At 38.0% G+C, this 18,773-nt stretch overlaps 1 protein-coding gene across 13 annotated transcripts in view; it reads left to right on the top strand.

Annotated features, from left to right (window-relative positions):
• Nucleotides 1-18,773, top strand: part of SLC44A1 (solute carrier family 44 member 1) — a 197,849-nt gene that overhangs the window by 119,626 nt on the left and 59,450 nt on the right. For all 13 annotated transcript variants that reach the window (XM_077968385.1, XM_015117154.3, XM_077968381.1 and 10 more), the window contains 5 exons: nucleotides 1,385-1,571; nucleotides 3,141-3,306; nucleotides 4,073-4,229; nucleotides 4,941-5,024; nucleotides 12,777-12,914. In XM_077968385.1, the coding sequence (XP_077824511.1) occupies nucleotides 1,385-1,571; nucleotides 3,141-3,306; nucleotides 4,073-4,229; nucleotides 4,941-5,024; nucleotides 12,777-12,914 (732 nt within the window). The remainder of the gene's footprint in view (nucleotides 1-1,384; nucleotides 1,572-3,140; nucleotides 3,307-4,072; nucleotides 4,230-4,940; nucleotides 5,025-12,776; nucleotides 12,915-18,773) is intronic.

Genomic DNA, 18,773 nt, shown 5'->3' with positions numbered 1-18,773 from the left:
TGCATTCCTGACCCTGATCTCCAGTAGATAATATCTCTGTCCCATAGTGTATGAAACACTAAAAAATCTCCTGAAGGATTCCCTCATGGATGAGTGCTATTTGATGAAACATTTTTTCTACCCTGACTGCTTTTTGAGACAGGATGTTCACCTAGAATATTTACATTACCATTTGTTTACAAGAACATATTTCTTACTGTCATAAGATAATTACTTTTTAAAAATGATTCCCTTTACTGCAGAAAAGTATGTTAAAAAATATATCATTCCATTTACTTGTTCACTAATTATCTTCCCATTTGTCTTTCAAACTTTTCATTTAACAATATGGCATTATTTCAGAAATGTACGTCTGGTCAGGTACAGTGGCTTATGCCTATAATGCTAGCACTTTGGGAGACTGGAGTGGGAGGATCTCTTGAGCCCACGAGTTGTAGACCAACCTGGGCAAGATAGTGAGACCCTGTCTCCATAAAAAATTAAAATCAGCTGAGCATGGTGGTGTGCACCTGTGGTCCCAGCTACTTGGGAGGCAGAGGTGGGAGGGTCACTTGAGCCATGATTGTGTCACTGCATTACAGCCTGGGCAACAGAGTGAGAACTTATCTCCAAAATATATATGTGTATTTGTGTGTGTGTGTGTGTGTGTGTGTGTGTGTGTGTGTGAGATTTGCTGCTTAGGTATTAAGCAATAAAATTACCAATTAACATGTGGTTAAATAATTTATATGTATATCTTTGGTTCATCATTATCTTCTCTCTGAAAAAAGAAAAAAAAATCATTACTTCTAAGAGCAATCCCAAGCTTTTTATTGAGCATCAGAAACAAAAAATAAAGCCACCATAAAACCATTGATGCCAAAAGATATTTGTTAGTTATTGTTATACAGATATTACAACAAAATATGAATGAAATCTCATTTTAGGTACAATTTGCTGTGCCAGCTGCTGGAGATGGGATGTGGGGGTGGGAGGAAGCAAGGGGTGAATCTGACACAGATCCCACTTTTAAGGAGCTGTTGGTCTAATAAGGAAGATAGAAATAAAAACCTCATTTTTGTGGTGTATCTGTTTAAATAAAGAGTCTCATCCTGACTGACAATATGTTTTGATTCATAATGAGTGGCAAAGGGAAAAGGAAAAAATTCTAGGATGTATTAATAAGTTGATAAATCCTTTATATTTTGCTTTAAAGGACACTTGGTAACCGTAATATACAATTGACAATAAATATTGCAAGAGAGATACTTACTGCTAAAATATTATTGAAATTCAAAGAATGCTACCTCCAGGTTTGGGAGTGAAGGGTTATGTTAAAAATTTCCACTATTTTCGGTTTCTGTTTTCACTACTTAGAATAACTGAAACCATTCTCTCCATACAGGTGATCTTATTCCTGATAATGTTGGTTATGCGCAAACGTGTTGCTCTTACCATCGCCTTGTTCCACGTAGCTGGCAAGGTCTTCATTCACTTGCCACTGCTAGTCTTCCAACCCTTCTGGACTTTCTTTGCTCTTGTCTTGTTTTGGGCGTACTGGATCATGACACTTCTTTTTCTTGGCACTACCGGTAAGAAGATATGCTTCTTTCTCTTAGTGACAAACGTGATTTGCATTCCAGTATTTTAGAACATCAGAGAGAGGTGATTCTTCAGACATTTGTTGGTGACGGTCCAATAGCCATCAGAACTTGTAGTGGTTATGGCTCTTCAATAACCTACTCCATATTCGTCTTTTTTTTTTTAGACAGAGTCTTGCTCTGTCACCCAGGCTGGAGTGCAGTGGCGCTCTCGTGGCTCACTGCAACCTCCGCCTCCCAGGTTCAAGCGATTCTTCTGCCTCAGCCTCCTTAGTAGCTAGGACTACAGGCACATGCCACCATGCCCGGCTAATTTTTGTATTTTTAGTAGAGACGGGGTTTTACCATATTGGCCAGGCTGGTCTTGAACTCCTGACTTCATGATCCACCTGCCTCAGCCTCCCAAAGTGTTGGGATTACAGGCGTGAGCCACTGCTCCTGGCTTTTTTTTTTTTTTTTTTTTTTTTTTTTTTTTTTTTGAGACAGAGTGTCTCTCTGTCGCCCAAGCTGGAGTGCAGTGGTGCGATCTCAGCTCACTGCAACCTCTGCCTCACAGGTTTAAAAGGATTTTCCTGCCTTAGCCTCCCGAGCAGCTGGCACTACAGGTATGCACCACCACGCCTGGCTAATTTTTGTATCTTTGGTAGAGACAGGGTTTCTCCATGTTGCCCAGGCTGCTCTTGAACTCCTGGTCTCATGTGATCCGTCCACCTCAGCCTCCGAAAGTGCTGGGATTACAAGCGTGAGGTAGCGCGCCCAGCCCATATTCGTGATTTTTTAGAACATCCTAGCCATGTAAGTCTAGATCAGGGAAGGCCTGAAATTGCATTCTAATTCTGAAATGATCATGAATTTGAAGTAAGTTCTGGTACTGACTCAGACATTTAGATTCCTTCTAAGATGAACCAATGAATGCAATGTCACTCAGGAGTTACCTCAAATCCCAGGTATAGCCAAGGATATACTTACTTCCTTGAGATTTTCTAGTTTGGAAACGATCTGACCCTACCTAGAGCTCCAAGTGAGGATATAGTTAATAGTTAGACACTCAGACTTTCTTACAGCCATACCGAATATCAAAGGTTAAACTTAAATGGAACTAATTGTAAAGAGTATCATAAGGTTAGTAAACTTGTATGTAACTATGTAACTTATCTGTCCATTCAGCACACACACTTAGCAATTGAATATAATAATAATTTCTGTACTTTGTTAAGAAATCCATAATGATTGGATAAATAATAGGTCTTGAAAAAAACTGAAGTGTTTGAAAATTCATGGTTAAACTAAATAATTGATAATATAAGAAGAATTTTATCAAATAGAACAACTTTTAAAAGCTTTATATGATGCCTCTGAGGACATCAAAATGCATAATAGTACAATTCTTAATTTCACAACTTTTCAAGTGATAGTTGTTTTTGTCCCTTTATGAAATAGCACACGGATCAGAAGGTTTGTGGCTTGGGGTAGGGGGGCCCTATTGCCTTCTATTTAATTGCCGTATTTCTGGATTTGTACTTTATGTGCTTCTTCTTTCCTCCCTTGATATTTTCCTAGGCAGTCCTGTTCAGAATGAGCAAGGCTTTGTGGAGTTCAAAATTTCTGGGCCTCTGCAGTACATGTGGTGGTACCATGTGGTGGGCCTGATTTGGATCAGTGAATTTATTCTGGCGTGTCAGCAGATGACAGTGGCAGGAGCTGTGGTAACATACTATTTTACTAGGTGAGAAATTGTTGTTATTAGAAAATTCAAGTTCATCTAAGGGACGGTGTCCACAGGCTGGAGGGGAAGGGAATCAGACTGGGGCTGGTAGGAGTTTCATTTCTTTAACAAAATAATTAGAAATGAATATGATAGAGTGTTATATATAGTTGATAATTCTGGGAGGTGGTCAAATGAGAGATTGTTGTTTTATTCTTTATACTTTTCTGCAATTGTCTCAAAAAATTTATCGTGATGTCACAAGTTGTATTTAGCAGAAGAATAAATCTTATAGTGGTGCCATACGTACTTCTGCTTTGTATAAAAGTCCATCAAAGGACAAATCTTTTTAGTTTGTTTAGACCGGAACAAGTGTGAGTTCCCTTTGGTAACTTTAGAGCCAAATATGAAAGCTTTAGGCCTCATAGTTTTCTATTATAATTATATGCCAAGTCTAAATTGAACATCTTTTTAAATTCTATTTTCTGATTATGTGGTTAACCCCATAAGTATTCACTAATAAAAGCTTTCGGAGCACAGTTTTATTTAACTTGAAGTATTAGAGCATCAGAACCCCATGAAACCATAGAGCAATGACATTAATTTTATATAGCATATGTGTAGCATTTGTAATAGTTATATATCACTTGGCCATTTTGTCATAAGACAAAATAAGAATGATGAGCTGATTTTTTTTTTTTTTCACTGCATTGAACTCTAAACCATACCTGTGTTTCCATCCTGATCTAGGCTTTGTTTTAATTGTCTTTGGTCATTTTTTAAATAGGGATAAAAGGAATTTGCCATTTACACCTATTTTGGCATCAGTAAATCGCCTTATTCGTTACCACCTTGGTACGGTGGCAAAAGGATCTTTTATTATCACATTAGTCAAAATTCCGCGAATGATCCTTATGTATATTCACAGTCAGCTCAAAGGAAAGGTAAGAGGAAAATGCATTTCTGTACTTTCTGTGGGCACATTCCAGACCTCAGTTCTGCATGTAGGAAAGCACCCAATAATGTTAAATACAAAGTTGTGTTTTCTTCAAAGTCTTTACGAGGCAAAATCTAGCCCTTCTACCCTGTCTCCCACTCATGCGCTCCGTATGCTCTGGCAAAATTCATCCAATCACTAGTTACTAAAAGTTTCCTGTGCTGCTCTTCCTCTCTGTTAACTCACATATCTTCCTTATTAGAACTTCTTCCCTATCCTTGACTGTGGGAATAACATGCATTTCAACATAGTTTAGCTCAAATTCTACCCCTTTGTAGAAACCTTTCCTGATTCCTGCCATCTCCCAAATGATGCTGTCTCTTTGTTCTCCACTCTTAAAACACTTAGTATCTATACTACATTCTGACTGTAACTTTTTTGTATTTAGTATTTTTTTCTCCTACTAGATCGTAAGTACCTTGCAGGTGTTACAAACTTCGTTGTATCTTATATGCAATAGAGACTAAATAAACATTGAATTTAACTTATTAAAAATAATTCAGTCATTATGTTTTAAGGAGGAAGTAGACAAGTATGGAGGCTTTGAAGCATAAATTGTGATTTTAAAATTTTTATTTATTTTTCTAATGTTTGAAGTCTTCTATATGACAGTTTGATTCTTTGGTTTTTTGATTATTTCAATTTTTCCCCTATCCAGGAAAATGCTTGTGCACGATGTGTGCTGAAATCTTGCATTTGTTGCCTTTGGTGTCTTGAAAAGTGCCTAAATTATTTAAATCAGGTAAAATATTTTAAAAATAAATCTAATATTTACTTTCAAAGATAGGTTCATTGTTTCTTCTCCTAAGCTAAAATAAACTTAATTGAAAGATGTTATGTTTTTCTTGTGGTATTGTACATTGTACCTTGATAAAGTATGTCTATTTCAATCATATTCTTATTTTTTAAATTAATGTATATGCTTGCCAAGGCTCATTATTATTTTAATTTTTTCCAACTATTATTTTAGGTTTAGGGGTACATGAACAGGTTTGTTACATAGGTTATTATTTTTATTTTAATAAATAGATGAAACATCACTAGGATTTGTTTTTCAGGGAAAGCATTTATCTCTTATCCCTTAATTCACATTCCTTCATTTTTTAAGTTTTCCCTAAGAATCTGACTACTGTGGCTATTATTATCCTTTCATTTTTAAAAATGTTGTTTGAAAACTTCAGTGTAAAGCTGTTGTGACGCTTTATCCCTCTCTGCAACTAGCTACTATCATTCAAACTAGTGTGCTCTCTATGCTGATACTTTTTTTAGGGGGGGGTCCCCAACTGTTAAACACTATGATATTGGCCTGGGAAATATTATCAAAGGAAGTACTACTTATAAGCTTGAATGGAAGAATTGATATTTATAGGATAAAAGGGCTTAGGGGAATGGGTTAGTCCTCTATCTATCTAATATCTGAGGATCTAGGAGTCTCTGTGGGGCATTCCTTCCTTCTTTTCTTTATTTTTTTAAGTTACTTTTCCATTCCCCAAAAGTCAATTCTAATGTATTAATGCCCTCATCTAATAGGCCAGAGGTAAAATTGACTTTCTCACCATTTGCCGCTAAGTGATTAAAGAGTAGCATTGCACTTTCCATTCACTTCAGGCTAGTCACAGGTTGATAGTTCTATGGTCATGGTATTGAGCATGCCCGGACTTTGCTTTACTGGGCTCTGTGGTTACTATGAGAAAGTAGGTATGATGTTTCATTAGCAAAATACATTCTTATAGGTCATAATATTCCCTATGGATGTATAAATGTTTGGAAGCTCATTCTTAAAATAATTAGTAACGGCCATAACAGCCTGAAAAATTGGGTTCTTTAAAATTGGTTTGAGGCCAAATCGTCTTTATCAGAAAGTTGGTGGATACACTAAAGATGATCATAATTGCATTTTTATACCCATCACTAAGTAGCTTATCCTTGGAGAGGTATGCTAAGCCCAGATCTCTAGTCTCAATCCCACTGCCGTCCCCCAGGCACCTTTTGCTTTTGCAGTTTTCCAAGTGTGCCTGGGATGACTTCCAACACCTGAGTAGTTCCTACTGAGTCTTAATGATTCTGCCTGAGCGTCACTCCAAGAAGCCATCCTTCACCACACCAGCCCCTCTGCTGAGCTTCTAACACTAGGTCATACCTTAATATTCAAATACTAACAACACTATATCGAAGTTATCTATTAACTTTACCTTTACATTTCTAGCTCCTTTAAAGTAAAGATCTTCTTTTTCTTGGTCTCCTCAGAAGCTAGCACAGTGCCCAATATACAATAGGTGGTCTTTTAGTGTTTTCTGAATGAACTATTAATTATATTAGTGAATATTTGGACTCAAAAAGACTAACAGGGTGATACAAAACTATAAAAATCTTGAAAAGGAGATGTGCAGTTATACTGAAGGAAGAAAACACATCATATGATATCAAGATAGTCGATTAAAAGGTTACAAAAATCAAAGGTTTTGAGCATATCCCAAGCTAAACATTAGTCAGTGATTTAGTACCAACAACCGTGAGATGTTGATCTTTTTTGTACACATTTTGTCCATTTTGGTCAGCATTTTGTAGGCATGATGTTTGAAGTTTTAAGTGGAACATTAAAATAGTAGTAAATCAAACATGTGAGCAAAGGCTTAGGGAGAGTTATTCTGAACTCATACTTTGTAGTTCTGTTTGGGAATACAAAGTGCTACAATGTGGGGACTGATCACCCGCAGTGCTTCATGTCTCCTGGGCTCATAGGAAATGGCCACGTTTGAAATGTGGTCAACACAACTCTTTAAGGCTAGCATTGTTTTCTCATCTATTTATATACATTTATATAAATATATATAAATATATATACATTTCTGAGTGGCATAAACAAAAATATGGTTTATTATAGAAAATATGCAGACATCTCAAATTTTAATGATTCATTCTGTAAACTAAGACACTGATGTTTTTAAAGAAAATCTATTGAGGTCAGGCACGGTGGCTCATGCCTGTAATCCCAACACTTTGGGAGGCCGAGGCAGGTGGATCATTTGAGGTCAGGAGTTCGAGACCATCCTGGCCAACATGGTGAAACCCCATCTCTAACGAAAATACAAAAATTAGCCAGATGTGGTGGCTCATGCCTGTAGTCCCAGCTACTCCGGAGGCTGAGGCAGGAGAATCGCTTGAACCTGGGAGGCCGAGGTTGTAGTGAGCCGAGATTGAGCCATTGCATTCCAACCTGGGCAACAGAGCGAGACTCTGTCAAGAAAAGAGAAAGAAAGAAAGAAAGCCTGTTGAAATTAAGATTTGCAACATACTTATAATTTTTATGACTTTGAAAAAGTCTAAGAATTTAGAACAAAATTGGATAAGGCATAGAGTATGAGTTTGACTTTGTGCCCTGTCTTAATCTGTTCAGGCTTCTATAACAAAATACCATATGCTAGGTGGCTTCTAAACAACAGAAATTTATTTTTCATAGTTATGTAGTTTATGAGAACTATCCCCATAGTTCTAGAGGCTGGGAAATCCAAGATCAAGGCACCAGCAAAATCCGTGGCTTGTGTGGGCCTGTTTCCTGGTTCAGAGATGGCGCTTTCTTACTGTGACTTCACATGGTGGAAGAGACAAAATAGCTCTTTGGGGTAATTTTTTTAACAAGGGTACTAATCCCATTCATGAGAGTAGACCCCTCATGACCTAATCACCTCCCAAAGACCCTACCTACTAATACCATTACCTTGCTGACTATGTTTCAACATATGAACTTGGAGAAGACACAAACATTCAGACCATAGCATTCCCTTTCTCCCCTGTGCCTTAAATAAGAAAGGAATAATTGTCATTACCCTTTCATTTATTTAATTTATAAGGATCCACACAGAACTGCACATACCCTATATTCCCTTAGCATTGCTGTCTAGCTTGCCCCTATTAAGTGAGTCATTATGTAAATATTTTAAACTTTAAGAGAATTTCTGGGTCCTTCACTAGAGAAAGGAAAGAAGATGTGAAAATGAAGAAGTTGTATTCTGGGACAGATGGCCACACAGGCCTGTTACATGCATGTGACCCTCTGCCCTAACATATTTTCTTTCACATGATCAGTACTTTTTAACTATATCCCGTCACACAGAATTACAACCAGGGATTGCGTGGGCTAACAGGCATCCTTTAAAAAGATTTCCGGATGGTGGTCATCCTTCATCTTGCTCCTGGGGGTTGAATATCCTCAAGCTTGTGTCCTACCCAAGCAAATGTTGAGCGTGGGCTAAATGTTAATCAGTGATGTCTGTCTGTGGGCAGTTTAACTCCAGATAAGGAAGGCTGTCTGAGAAGAAGGTGGGTGGACTCTAAAAATCTTAACCAAGAAAGTCTGAAGAAAGTTCAGGGAATAGTTATCAGGGAAAGCCACAAAGGACTCCAAAATTCCTAAGAACCTTAAGCATGAATTCTTTTAGACTAGGAAGTATAGAAAAGGAGGGAATTTTCATTGGCCTGCTATGATTCGCAGCACATTTTTCTTCCTGAAGAAGTCATCTTGACCTTTTGTGTATCCAGTTCATCTTCCTACCTTGGGAGGGAGTGAAAGAGCTTGCAAAATAGCCACCTACTTTTTTTCAGTTGGGTTGAATACAAAGGAATTGCATAGATCCATAGAAATATTGCCAAAAAGGCTAAATTTCTGTGACTATGTTCGACCCGCACAGAAATTTCTCAGAGGGGTGGAGAAAATAAATTATTGCTGCTTATTTATCTACAAACAGATAGACTTCTGCCCTAAAAGCAGATGGAATGGCGCAGGGTGGGGTGATAAGAGAGAAGCAAAAGAGGAATAATAATAATTCACAAATGAAATGAAGCTTCTAAAAACTAATGAGGGAAACAAAAAAGTTTTTATAGTTTAGTTTGGAAGTGTTGGGCATTCTCCTCATGTCAGCTGGTCTGATGATAACAGAGGAGAGAGACTGGAGACATGTGGGTCCTCTCTTGCTTCTGTCTCAAAGAAATTCATGGTGAACTGGAAAGGGTAGAACACTATAGTTAAGAGTGAGTTGTTCCCATTGAGGGTGGGAGTGACCATAAGCTAGTACCTAGTTGATTTAAATGGGTTGTCCAATTTCCTTGATTCTAGACATTATGAAGCTACTTAGCATCAGGATGCATCTCATAATCAATACGTATATTTGATATGGTAGGATATTTTCTCCTAAAAACTTGTTATGAATAACTGGCTCATTAGTCTCTTGATTATATCTTAGAATGTGGGAAATAAGGTATTTCTCTTCAAGGGAGTCATACTCCAGATCACTGAAGACCTTTGTCAATTAAATTGTTGAACTGAAGAATTACAGTGAGAGATGCTGAAAGATTGAAAGTTGTGGAGGAAGTTACTAAAACTTGAAATGAGTAAATGTGGTTTGTATTTCCAATAAGAGGGTGGGTTCCACATACAGTAGATGAGGGAGTAGATGAGATTGATATTAATCCTTGGCAGTACTCTAGAACAGGAGGTCAGCAAGCTTTCTCTGTGAGGGACCAGAGAGTAAATAGTTTTGGCTTTATGGGCCATACAGGATCTTTCATGACTGCACAATTCCATCACTGTAGCATGAAAGCAGCCATAGACAATAGGTAAACAATGAGCACAGCTGTAAATAAAGTAAAAAACTTTATTTACAAAAGTAATTGGTGGCCGGGTGCGGTCGCTCAAGCCTGTAATCCCAGTACTTTGGGAGGCCGAGGCGGGTGGATCACGAAGTCAGGAGATCGAGACCATCCTGGCTAACATGGTGAAACCCCGTCTCTACTAAAAATACAAAAAACTAGCCGGGCGAGGTGGCGGGCGCCTGTAGTCCCAGCTACTCGGAGGCTGAGGCGGGAGAATGGCGTAAACCCGGGAGGCGGAGCTTGCAGTGAGCCGAGATCCCGCCACTGCACTCCAGCCTGGGTGACACAGCGAGACTCCGTCTCAAAAAAAAAAAAAAAAAAAAAAGTAATTGGCAGGCCAGATATGGCCTACAGGTGATAGGTTCACTACCTCTTCTATAGAATAAATCGTTAACTGGGTGTTTTTGTGAGTACTTAGGGAACTGGTGCGAACTGGGAACCAATCTGTGTTCTTTCAGAATAGAACTGGCTGGGGCAGTTCTTCTTCATCGTTTTTCAGCAAGGTTAATGTTACACAAGATCAAAAGTATAGTTTATTTTTACTTCTTTGGCAGAGTATTTCAAAAGAAGCTTTTGTAGAAGATGGAAAAAAAAAACACGTGGACCACTGCAGTTAGGTAGTTAACTCTGTGGTGCCTGCTGTCTTTTATCTGATAAGAATCACTGACAGATGACAATATAAGGGAGCAACAAGCAGGTAGATGCTAATGAACACTTAGTATGATTTCTTCAAGATGTTCTGTATTTTAGTTTTTGAGATAAAAAGACTTATAGTAATATATTCTGATAATAAACTTCCACAATTTGTATGATGGAATTCTATATACCAAAATCATACTGTACTTCTGTTTTGTTTTTCTTTTTTTGGAGATGGAGTCTTACTCTGTCGCCCAGACTGGAGTGCAGTGGTGCAATCTCGGCTAACTGCAACCTCCACCTCCCTGGTTCAAGCAATTCCCCTGCCTCAGCCTCCCAAGCAGTTGGGATTTCAGGCGCACCCCACCACGCCTGGCTTTTTTGTATTTTTAGTATAGACGGGGTTTCACCATGTTGGCCAGACTGGTCTCGAACTCCTGACCTCAGGTAATCCACCCGCCTCGACCTCCCAAAATGCTGGGATTACAAGCATGAGCCACCATGCCCATCCTCATAATGTGTTTCTTAAAGAGCACCATAATTTATTTCCTACTGCCCCATTACTGAAAAAAGCTTAGGAACCACAGGTAGTGACCTGCTCAGTAAAATACTCTCTTTGGCTCTGAAATGTTCTGCATTTTTAGTCAATGAATTTAATCATATAATGGCAAGTTAAATTTTTGATAATTCAAACCTCATCTTCATTACAGACTCCTAATAATTAACAAGCTTATAATTAGAATATTCATAAATTGTAGACCATCTCTCCTGGGCTCAGTGGTTAAAGCTTTATAGACAACACAGTATAAAGCAAGCCCTTTATCTCCCACAGTTTCCCAGCAATCCCAACATTTGGGACCCAGTGACAATTTAAGTCAGCACTAAACCCAAAATTCCTCAGGACCAAAAGTTTTAGTCACAAAGTTCATATACTTTTCCTTCCTAAGACTCAAACATATTTGATGTTATAATACTTTTTCACACTTCCCAGAAAACATCAATGCTGTTCTAGAATGTAACATAAAAAAGAATGGAAAAAAAAATCAGTCTGTGACTAGTAGGTCAAAGAGCACATGGGGCAGCAGAAGCAGGTATAATTGAATGAAAGCGTATCAGCTAGAACTCAGTATTTTAAGGAACAGAAAGCTCAGCTCAATCTGACCTGAACAAGGGAGAGGGAGGGGAATGTGGAGCAGGGAAGAGCTGGGATTCTTAGCAATTTATTAGCTTCTATAACAGAAAAGTTCAGAAATCTGGCAAGTTCCCAATGTCCCAATTGTCACCAAGGTGAAGTACCTGGTTCTCCCTGCTCTGACTTCATGGTGTTGGCCTCACCCTCAGTTTTACACTGTGACCTTCAGCAGCTCTTCTCATTATGTTAGCCAAACAGCTATAGCCATTCATACCCTCACACCTTCAAGAGAACCTATGGAAGAGAAAGAAAGCCTCTTTTTCCCAGAAGCCCCAGGGAATATCACTTTTGCCTTCATTGGCTCTGATTGGTTTATTTACCAATTCTGAACCAATCATTGTGGCCAGTAGGTATAGTATGCTAATTGGCTTATGTCAGTCAAGACCCATCCCCAGAGCCTGAGGTAGTGACAGTCTCACTGGGACTGAAACAGGGAATGGGGTAAGGCTGTTTTCTCCAAAAAGATTTAGGATTCTGCTCCCAGGAGGAGGAGGGGTATAAAATGCCAGCCATCAAAGAGCTATGTACTACAAGAGCTGTGAGAAGTGAGAGCATAGAAGAAAGCCACCAAGGAGGAGATAGTAGATAGTCCAGATAGAACACCACAGCAATCTGATGCCCGCACCTACCTCTTCAGCTTTTAAAGCATCACCTAAATGATTACAGTGCACTGCTGATGTTCACAGTCACGACCCTGAGTCATCTAGGAAAGATTAAATTATGTTTGATTTACTAAGACAGGGAAGAAGTTAATGGATGTTAGAAAGGTTTTTGTATGTTTTAATAAATAACAGTGTTTTTAAAGGACCAAAACTAAGCCAAATGGAAAGTTATTTTTACCATATGAGGCTTTAAATCTTATATTTTCTTGTACTTAGTCTCAATCTTACCTCATTAAAGGGTGCCATGTGTTTGACTGAAATATTTTTAAAAGCTGTGTTTTAGCTATACTCAGTTTATATCTTAACAAAGGAAGTTTCAGTTGTTGATGAAAATGTTGTTTTTGCTTTTGTCCAGAATGCATACACAGCCACAGCTATCAACAGCACCAACTTCTGCACCTCAGCAAAGGATGCCTTTGTCATTCTGGTGGAGAATGCTTTGCGAGTGGCTACCATCAACACAGTGGGAGATTTTATGTTATTCCTAGGCAAGGTAAGACCAAGTATTTTTTTCTGCAACTTACAGTAAAGTTTTGCATATATATATTTGCTCTTTTATTTTAAAAATATCCAGGCCACCAAAAAACTAAAAGAAAGTACTTAGGAAGCCCTTACTATGTGTCCAGCATTGTTATAAGTACTTGACATATATTGTGTTCATTTAATCCCCACAATAAATTTTTAAGGTAAGTTCTGTTATTATCCTCATTTTACAGAGAGGGAAACTGAGGCATGGAGAGGCTAAGTCATGTGCCTATGTTTCTCCTTCTGTGTTGTTTTTTGTTGTTGTTTGTTTGTTTGTTTGTTTGAGACGGAGTTTCACTCTGTCGCCCAGGCTGGAGTACAATGGTGCTATCTTGGCTCACTGCAACCTCTGCCTCCTGGGTTCAAGCAATTCTCCTGCTTTAGCCTCCCGAGTAGCTGGGATTACAGGCGTGCGCCACCACACCTGGCTAATTTTTGTATTATTGGTAGAGAGAGGGTTTCCACATGTCGGCCAGGCTGGTCTCGAGCTCCTGACCTCAGGTGATCCGCCCGCCTTGGCCTCCCAAAGTGCTGGGATTACAGGCGTGAGCCACTGCACCCAGCCCTCTTTTTGTGTTTTGAACTGTAAAGAATTAGGAAAAAGTCTTCCTCCTGGTTAGTGGTACTGCAACTGGAGCCTGACTGCCTCGATTTCAGTTCTGACACTATCACTGGTAGTTGTGTGACCTGGGCAGGTTAGATAATCACTCTGTGCCTCAGTTTGCTCATCTGTAAAATTGGAATATAATAGTGTCAAACTCCTAGGGTCATGAGGTTAATGCATTGTTAATACATGTAGGGTATCTAGGAGAGTGCTTGACACATTTTAAGTTCTCAGTGAATGTTAGGTGTTGTCATTATTACTATAGTATTATGTATAAGCCCCTTTAAAATAGAGCTGTTAGAGAATAAGACTTATACTTTCCTTAGAAATGTCGAACAAGAGGCAAGTTATTCTATACTATTAAAATACTGCAAAATATTCAATAACATTATAATTAGATTTCATTGTATCTGAGTTTTAAACCACAAAATATACAGAAAATTTTTGAATTGAGGAAAGAGAAAGACTTATACTACCACCACTATAACTAAATAACATCATTTCTATATAATTCTTCCCATGTTTTTTCATCGGCTTGTATTTCTGTAGTATAAAAATCATAGCATACGTACCTGTTGGTCCTCCCGATTTATCTTTACATTACACCATATACATTTTCCATCTTGTTTTGATAATCTTCACAATTATTCATTATTACCAGGTAAATATCCACCAAATACTATTTGTAAACATTTTCTTACTATTGAACCCTTAGGTGGCTCTAGCCAACTGTATTTTTTAAATGTTTTTGTAAAGAAAATGTGTTTGGCATGGAGAAGTATAGCATTGTGTGTGATGAAGTGGGTCGGTTCTCTACAGCTGATTCAGAAAGGCTTCACCATCTTTCATTTTTGTTTACATATTTATAATTTATCCCTACAGCTAAGAAAGATTAGAAGCAACTTAGGATAAAAGTATATATATGTATACCACACACATACTACACACACTGCTTTTGTTTTTTTTTTCCAGACAGAGTTTCACTCTTGTTGTGCAGGCTGGAGTGCAGTGGCACAATCTTGGCTCACCACAACCTCCATGTCCTGGGTTCAAGTGATTCTCCTGCTTCAACCTCCCGAGTAGCTGGGACTACAAGCATGCCCCACCATGCCCATCTTTGTATTTTTAGTAGAGACGGGGTTTCTCCATGTTGGTCAGGCTGGTCTCGAACTCCCGACCTCAGGTGATCTGCCCACCTCAGCCTCCCGAAGTGCTGGGATTACAGGCATGAGCCATTGCCCACAACGCTTTTTACAAAGGGAAATAAGAAGCCATTTAGAGGAGTAAAGGAGATACTAAGTGGTAATATTTAATGATGATGATTTTAGTAAACTCTGATTAAGACACTTTGGGTACCAGGCACTGAGGGAAGGGCTTTTGTTAAGTGTTACATTTGGTCCTCCCCTGTAAGGTGAGCTACTAGTATTATCTTTGGTTTCCTCTACTCTAAAAGTTTAGAGAACAAATTAAATTGGCCAGATTTAGAGAACTAGAATGTGGCGTTCAAGCTCAGGTCTGTCTGACTTCTAAGTTACTAATCACTGTGTGCTATAATTGCCTCAGCTGATGTTAAATTTGTCCTTGGGCCTTTTAAAAAAATTTTTTAAAGCCTTTTGACTCAGTAATTCTGAGCTCACCTACTAAGCCCTGTTTTTTATTAAGAGTTTACAATATGAAGAAATGCATATAATGTAATAAATGAAAAAGCTGAGTAAAACTACTAGGCTTTAGTAGTGTTTAACAATGTTTATAAGAAAAAGAATGGAAATGAATATCTCAAGATGTTAACAATGATTGCTTTTGGATATTGAAAATACAGATAATTCCAAACCCCTACCCCACTTTATTGTAGTAAGATAATATTCTCTATATTGAGTCTGCATTATTTTTTTAATGAAAAATAAAAAGATGGGTTGGGCACGGTGGCTCACGCCTATAATCCCAGCACTTTGGGAGGCTGAGGTGGGCAGATCACCAGAGGTCAGGAGTTCGAGACCAGCCTGGTCAACGATGTGGCGAAACCCCATATCTACTAAAAAAATACGAAAAAAAAAATTAGCCGGGTGTGGTGGCGAGCACCCGTAGTCCCAGCTACTTGGGAGGCTGAGGCGGAGAATCATTTGAACCCAGGAGGCAGAGGTTGCAGTGAGCCGAGATCGCACCACCACACTCCAGCCTGGGTGATAGAGCAAGACTCTGTCTAAAAAAAAAGAGAAAAAAATATAAAGATGATAAAACACAATGTTCTAAAGTTGACTTTTTTTAGCAGCCTAGTGACCTGTCAAAACTTTTTCTTTGTTTATCATATCCTTTTATTCATATCTTTATAGAGTGCCTACTAGTAATGTGGAAAGGACTATTATAGGTTCTGGTTATATACTGATCAATACATAGAATTTAAAATCTAGTAGAGGGCCAGGCACGGTGGCTCATGCCTATAATCCCAACACTATGGGAGGCTAAGATGGGTGGATCACTTGAGGTCAGGAGTTCGAGACCAACCTGGCCAACATGGGGAAACCCTGTCTCTACTAAAAGTATAAAAATTAGCCAGGCGTAGTGGTACATGCCTGTAATCCCAGCTACTCAGAAGCTGAGGCATGAGAATTAGTTGAATCTGAGAGGCGGAGGTTACAGTGAGCTGAGATAGTGCAACTACACTGCAGCCTGGATGACAAAGTGAGACTCTGTCTCAAAAACAAAAACAAAAGAAACCTAGTAGAAAAGGCAGTTTTGTATCCCTTTTTTCACTTGGTATTACATTATGAGCATTTCTTGTTTTCTTAAAACGTTTCTAACTCTGGTTATACAACTGTTGTGTCATTTAATCCTCAGGTTTTCTGTTTTTTACAGTTGAGCTGTGCTAAATTTTTTACTAACCTAAAATTTGTATTTGTGTATAAATCTTGCCCACATCAATCCTTATTTCCTGAAGACAGAAACCTAGAATTAGAATTAATTAGGATTCTTGATGTGCATTGCCAAATTGTTTTCCAGAAAGGTATATTTTTAATAATGTAATATTTATAGTATTTCAAATGACCTCAAAAACCATAAAAGATGATAAATACATTTTTAATTGAGAAATTCAAAAAAGAGAAAAATAAGAGGAAGAGAAATCTTCTGGGTTTCTAACATTTTAATATCAATGTTCTTTAGTTTTTTTTCCTAAAAATATAGTTCTGATCATAGAATACAGTAAATCTTTCGAAAAGAGTTTTTCATTACAATTAAATAGCTGCTAGCATGCAGAATTTGTTTCTAATCAGGGAGTTCAACTAATAGATCATAATAAACATTATAAAACATGATGCCAGAAATGAATTGTTTGTATACATAGCAACTTGACTGAATCTTGAGGAAACTATGCTGAGCGAAAAAATCTAATCCCAGAAGATTAATTCTGTTTATATAATAGAAATTACAACAGGGCTGGGCTCTGTGGCTCACACCTGTAATCCCAGCACTTTGGGAGGCCAAGGAGGGTGGATCGCTTGAGCCCAGGAGTCTAAGACCAGCTTGAAAAATGTGGCGAAACCCCATTTCTACAAAAAAATACAAAAATTTTCCTGGCATGGTGCGGTGCACCTGTATTCCTAGCTACTCAGGAGGCTGAGGTGGGAGGATCGCTTCAGCCCGGAGGCAGAGGCTGCATTGAGCCGTGATCACACCACTGCATTCCAGTCTGGGTGACAGAGCAAGACTCTTTCTCAAAAAGAAAAAAAGTGAAATGACAGCAGTGTGGAAATGGAGAATGGATTTGTGGTTAGAGATCGGGTTGAGGAGGAGGGGAAATACCCATAAAATAGCAAAGTGCAGGGTTTCGGTGATGATGGATATATTCTGCATCTTCACAGTATCAATGTCAATAACATGGTTGTGACATCGATATCATGCTATAGTTTTACAAGATGTTATCATTGAAGGGAACTGGGTAAAGGGTACATGGAACCATTCTACTATTTCTTACAACTGCATGTGAATTCACAATTACCTCAAAATTTTAAATTCAATTTTAAAACTCTGAATTAAAAAAGGCATCATTATGGGTTCCATTTCTATGGTACCCTGATAGTTTTTATGGAATATGAATTAGATTTGTAAGGGAACTTAGCTCTTCTAGTTTAGTGACTTGTAACATATGGTCACTGGCCAATAGGGTCCTAAAGGTAAGAATAGAGATTTATAATCCAATTTAAATTTTTTAAGTATTGATATTTGTCCTAATAAAGCTATCCCGAAACCCTTCAATCTCAAATTTATTTGCTTCTGTGTGAAATTATTTTACCTCCATTTGGTAATGTCTTTTCTCACACTAATTATATCTTCTAGTTGACAATTTATTTGACTTGGGTTAATAAAAATTGAGAATATGAATTATTACTTATAAATGCTATTTTATTGGTAAACAATATCTTTCAAAATGTAGGTGCTCTAGAGAAAGAGCATCATAAATGTTGCACTTAGGATGGCAAAAAAAGAAAGGAAGGGAGGGAGGGAGAAACATTGCCAGGCATTGCATTAAATACTTTTAAAATGTTTATTTTAACAATCGTGGGATGTATGTATTATTATGTCTCTTTTAAAGATGGAAAAACAGGCTCAGAATGGTTAAATGAGCTTGCTTAGAGTTACAAAACTAAGTACTAATTCTGTGATTCAAATCTACATCTTTCTGACTCCAAAACTAGTATCATTTCCTTCCTGCTTCCCACATCCTACCCAAAGCATGAATCTCGTCTACTGTATTCCAATAATTTATCCTCTAGAACAGGAATGTCTATTTTTTTTTTCTTTTTTTGAGATGGAATCTTGTTGTGTGCCCAGGCTGGTCTTGAAGTTCTGGGCTCGAGCAATCCTCCTGCCTCAGCCTCCCGAGTAGCTGGGACGGTAGGTGTGAGCCATCATGCCCAGCTAGGATTTCTTAACTTCTAAAGTCATGCGCCCTATTAAGAAAAAAGTTTGATCACAGTTGTTTAATATATTTACATTTATTTATCAATTGTGTGTATATTATATATATATAGCTGTTACTAATATATGCCTTATAAAGCATACTAAAGAAGACATTATAAATGTATGAGAAATATAATAGAAGTCCCAGGTGATCCTGTTAAATACTCCCTAGGATGTGGGTACTCCACCATGGAGATCACTGATATAGTCCAGTACTTCTTGAGACATAGGCTTTATCAGCACCTGGGATACTTTTTAAATGCAAAC

This window comes from Macaca mulatta, chromosome 15, assembly GCF_049350105.2.
Source record: "Macaca mulatta isolate MMU2019108-1 chromosome 15, T2T-MMU8v2.0, whole genome shotgun sequence".
In the NCBI taxonomy this organism is placed as follows: Eukaryota; Metazoa; Chordata; class Mammalia; order Primates; family Cercopithecidae; genus Macaca; species Macaca mulatta.
Note: the sequence above shows the minus strand (reverse complement) of the source record. Positions and strands in the feature narration are given on the sequence as shown.